The following is a 5,176-nucleotide window of genomic DNA, read 5'->3' on the forward strand; positions in this document are numbered from 1 at the left end:
CTACACTTCGTGACTACCTAGCTCGAAGCAACGACAGTCTTTGCCAACGGCCGCTCCAACTTGAGGGGTCGACAGGTTTGGTCCGAGTGGTCAACTGATCTAGCTCCAACAGGTGTCCAACATGGCGGGTTGGTGGTCGGTGAGCTCGAATCGGCTACTGTTGTTCATCCATAATGAGGTTAGGGTTTTGGTGGAACTATCGATGTTGCAGGTGGTGTTTCAAAATGCTACATACGACTATTGTTTTTGTTTGTGTATCCACAAGTATAATGGTGCAATGATTTTCTACCATATGCTACAAAGGGATTTCCCAATGCTTCTCTTGATTTTGGATGCGTGGGACAAATATGCTTGATGTGTTGTTGTTTTTTTGGAAAAGTTAAAACATCTTTTATGTTTTGTTGCAACCAAATGTTGATTTGTTGTATACGTTTTTATGTTATAACAACATGTTTGAAATGTTGCAAACTTTTTCCACATTTATATAGATTCGCGGAATAACATATTTAAACAGGATGTTACGTTTTGAAAAATGTTGCATAACGTGAGCTATAAAGCATATCAGACGGTTTGTAAGTCCGATACTCCCCATATCAGTCGGTTCGCTGACGCTTAGGCTTAGCGTGCACCAAAGTTTGCCGTATGTTTGCAAATTTTACCGAATTCTTGACTGTGATGCCTTTTTTTGGTTTAAAATATCCCCTTTTCGGAAAAAGGAAACTGATCATGCTTTAGGCCAGCGCTTCACGCTTGTAGGCTCTAGGATATTCCCAGATCCCAACTGCCAACAATGTTCGGGCCCCACCGTGCATTCAGACGAAAAGAAAAAAATCATCTCTCGCATCGCATTTGGTCGCACCAACAGAAATTTTGTGCCGGCATCTCTCACCGTCCCGGATCGCGAGTCTCCAGCCAGAAGAACCCAAACCCCACGGTAGGCGAGGCAGGCAGGAGGATCCCGCGCGCGCGGCGATGGGGGACGGGGACGCGAGCACCGGCGGCGGCGGGGACCCGCAGCGGCTGAAGCGGATCGCGGCGGGGGCGTACGACTACGAGAACGACGCGCGGTGGGCGGGGTACTGGTCCAACGTCCTCGTGCCGCCCCACCTCGCCTCCCGCGCCGACGTCGTCGACCACTTCAAGCGCAAGTTCTACCAGCGATACATCGTAAGCCCTCCCCCCAGACGCGGACCACTTCGAATGGGTGGATGTCTCCTCCCGTTTCGCGTAGCTGCTAGTACGATCTGTTTGACTTCGCTCCCTGTGTGCTGGTGTCGGGAGAATTATCCGTTGGAAGTGGTTCGATGGCTTGAAATCTGATGCACCAAGTGTCCAATTGGCAGCCTGAGATAGTACTACCAGATTGCAGCGTTGTAACGCTAGCGCCATAATACCAAATTGGTTTCTATGGGGTTGCATGATATCTGAACCATCGTGCCACGTTTTGTCCTTGGTTCCGTGCAGTTTGCCAACATTTTGAGTTCTACTATTCCGCATTTACAAATTCGGTCTGCCTATATTTGTTGTATTGCATTGCTGATGATGAACCCAGAGTGTTTCATCCGAGCGATACCGCATTACCGCTTAATGTAGCTCAAACATCAAGACGCCCATGTTAATGCCTTTTGCTGTGGAGTAAGATCTCGATCTTCTTTATCAATGGTCGCTGGGCAGGTTAATAAGTTTGAGAGCTCAAGATTTAAGTTACCTGTCATTTGTATTTTTATGTTGATGAAATAAGTAAGAGTCATATATGGTCATTACCTCTAGGACTAGGATGTGCATCCAGAGCTTTGCCTTATTCTTTCAACAGGGTAGATATCTTTGTATTGCCAATAGCCCAGTGCTAGTCTTGAGCATATTGCTTGATTATATATATTCCGTTTTAATTGAGTGTCATAGGATGTCAGCTGAAACACAAGAACTGGGATTGGTAAATTGTCTGGAAGTACTGGGTGATGTAGCTTTCACTTTCTTCTCAATGAAACATGCCCATTTTGCGGTTGTGCAATTTGGGTGTCAAAGAGCTGAAAGCTGGTTTTACTTTCACTAAAGATTTATTCCTTATCCATCTTACATGTTCAACTTACCTTTTCCTTTCCGGAAGCATGACATGTTCAACCTCTGGCTGCTGCATACTAGCATTGCCATCTTGATATGTCAATAGTTTTTTTCTGTAAAGAAGGCCTTAGTACTCACGAGTCATGTTGGTTATGAAAAGTGGCTTTTCTTTGGTTACGATCCAATTATTTAATGCCTATTATTTGATAGTTGTTCTCCATTTCGTCCGTTAGTATGTTCATTTACCATACTGCATCTATCTACTTCTGGATAGCGTAATTATAGTGTTGCTTATTCATCTTACAATTTTTTGCTGATTGTAACTGATCCTTCTCAAGCCTACCCAAGTTAAAGTACTGAGCATCACTTCACTTCTTTAACCCTCAGGATCCTGATTTGGTGGTTGAACCAATGTCTTCCACAAGTTCTACTCCATCTAACAAATCAGCAACCAGTTCTTCATCTACGCCATCCAGTGAGAATGTTAGAGCTCGTGACTCGGGTACAGTGAATTCTGGTGCTTATTATTTTTCATCTGGAGGAAGTGGCAAGATTCTTGGCTAAAGGCACTCTAGGAATTACTCCTTACCATTTATATTATTACTTATTCTGTGTTCTTAGCACTGTAATTTGCATGCTCTCATACGGCTCGTGGCTTTACCAGGGTTCAGAAAACTTGGTGGTCCCTTTTCTGCAAAAACAAAAAGAATTCTAGTGCTTAATAGATTACTTCTGTAATGGAAATTTGAACTAGCTGGAAAATAATTGTCACTATGTTTTCTCTCATTGCCACATCAGTCATAGCTATATTTTGCTCCTATATGTAGGATCTAGTGCATCCCAACCACCGCCAGCAGAAAGGACAGGAAGCTCTCTACGGTTTGATGGAAGAACTATACATTTCTCTATCAATGCTTGGGTATGGATAGCTACCTTGTCTCCTTCAACATAGAAAATCATATTAATAATCTACTCGCAGTGAGCATATTCTTGTTCATTATGGTCTAGTGTTCCATTCCCTTAAGATACATCACTTCTTTCGCGATCACAACGTTTGTTCTTAGGCCCTGGTCTCTTGTTTCTCATTTGTGTGAACCACTGATAGCATATATGCCCAGTGTAGGTCAGAACCGTAGTTCAGCAGGAAAAACAAATGCCATGGTCATCACTTTCTCAGTCCCCTAACTCCAGTTTCATCATCATTTTTTCTTAATTTATATTGTTACATTTCATAGTGTAATATTGTTTGTGACATGCGGTTTTGCAGGTATTGGTTGTTTCTAGTCTTGGAATACTTCCAATTCTACCGAAAGATATCGCAAGCAAAGCATATAGACTTTCATTGCTAGGAACCATATGCTCGTCGGCATATTCTTTATACTGCACTTATGGGGTAAATTCCTGCTTATCGAATGAATATATGAAGTACAGTACCTTTTTTTTAAAGTTTTGTTTGTGTCAATTTCCTTTATTTCTCAATCCTGATCCCCCCACTCCCTTCTGCCTGTAGAAACCAAGAGCATGGAACATGCCTGCCATTCAGCCTTGGTTGCAGTCTATAATTGTAGCCAAGGACTTTGTTCATTTGATGTTTTCTCTTATGATGTTCACATCTAATGTACACTTTAAGAGTAGGCTTCACTTCCTTTTTCCACTACTTCAGATTTGTGAGTCGAATCTCTGTTCTGGCCTTAGCAGTTTCATTTTTTTCTTTATTCAGTTGCTCTACTGCCAGTGCTTTGCTGGGCACTTGATCATGTTGCTAGATTCCTGAGGCGTAATTTCGCACGCTCCTCTTTCTATAGGTTAGTCACTGATTCGTGCAAACTCAGTATACAGCTTTTATCAAAGCCTGTGGTTACTGATTTCGTGTTTATCTCTTGTTTAGGAGATACCTGGAGGAGCCTTGTTTGTGGGTGGAGACAAACAACACCACAGTTAGCATCCTTTGTTCAAATGCTGAAATTGCCCTGGGCTTTCTTATGATTGTATCACTTTTCTCGTATGTTCAACCGTTCACTTCTTGGTAAATTATTTAGCGAAGGTTTTGGTAATTACTTACATCAAATGCCATGTGTTCTTTCTCATGCAGGTCGAAACGCAACATAATTCAGACATTCATGTACTTTCATGTGAGTTGTCCTTCAGTAAACAAGCGTTTTTCCCTGCTTTTGTTTCGTTTTCTGCTTCCAGTAGTTTGGAATATGAGGGCAATGTAGATAGAGTATTTGCATCTCTTGTTAGCTGCATTACAATGCATCTCAGCCAACCACTGGAAAGTGAGAACACGTTTTTCATATGTATAAGGTCTCCCCTACCCCCTCCCCATCTGTGCTAACATTGCTTTTAACATTTAAAATTTGATGATATCCTTCATACTGTATAAGCGGGGTATTGTTTTATATGATAGCTCAAGAATTGACAAGGATCATGGATGTTACTTGATTACTTCTTTGTAACTAAACCCTTTAGATTTTCAACTACTGCATCCACAACTATATTACCTAACTAATTTTTCTGTGCGCATCTATTTTGTACAGCTGTTGAAGTTGATGTACCATGCTCCTGTAACATCGGGTTATCACCAGAGTGTGTGGGCAAGAATTAGCCGGGCTGTAAACCCGCACATTCATCGCTATGCTCCATTCCTTAACACGCCCATTTCCGCAGCCCAAAGATGGTGGCTGAGATAGAAGGCATGGGACACACCATTCTTATGTAACCATTGATCTCCTCTACATATAGAGAATATCTGATACACTGGGCTTTCTCGCTCCATTGTTAAGAACATGCACGTCACTTGCACATCTTTCTATTGTTTTCATATCCCCATTTCACGTCTTACTCAGCACTCAAGGGTTGACACTGGATAAGTATGTCCTGCAAGCAGTAGGTCTTAAGTGAACTGCTTATGTTTTGACTGATACGGTTACAGGATAGCACATAATTCTTGAGGATAATTTGTTATATAAACAAGAAAGGTTTGCTTGCTGTCATTTCCATTATTAAATGGTTGCAGCCAATTTGATGTTAGTTAACTACTCCCTCCGATTCATATTAATTGACTTCAATATAGATGTATCTAGAACTAAAATGTGTCTAGATACATCCATAT

General features: G+C 41.8%; 1 protein-coding gene across 1 annotated transcript; it reads left to right on the plus strand.

Annotated features, from left to right (window-relative positions):
• Positions 1–912: 912 nt before the first annotated feature.
• LOC124661251 lies at positions 913–4,870 on the plus strand. Its single transcript, XM_047199116.1, has 9 exons — positions 913–1,167; positions 2,449–2,563; positions 2,889–2,980; positions 3,329–3,454; positions 3,572–3,692; positions 3,782–3,866; positions 3,950–4,063; positions 4,154–4,193; positions 4,602–4,870. Exons 1-9 carry the CDS (start codon positions 973–975, stop codon positions 4,752–4,754), a joined length of 1,041 nt encoding a protein of 346 aa, XP_047055072.1. The 5' UTR covers positions 913–972; the 3' UTR covers positions 4,755–4,870.
• The last annotated feature ends 306 nt before the right edge of the window (positions 4,871–5,176 follow it).

This window comes from Lolium rigidum, chromosome 6, assembly GCF_022539505.1.
Source record: "Lolium rigidum isolate FL_2022 chromosome 6, APGP_CSIRO_Lrig_0.1, whole genome shotgun sequence".
Lineage (NCBI taxonomy): Eukaryota > Viridiplantae > Streptophyta > Magnoliopsida > Poales > Poaceae > Lolium > Lolium rigidum.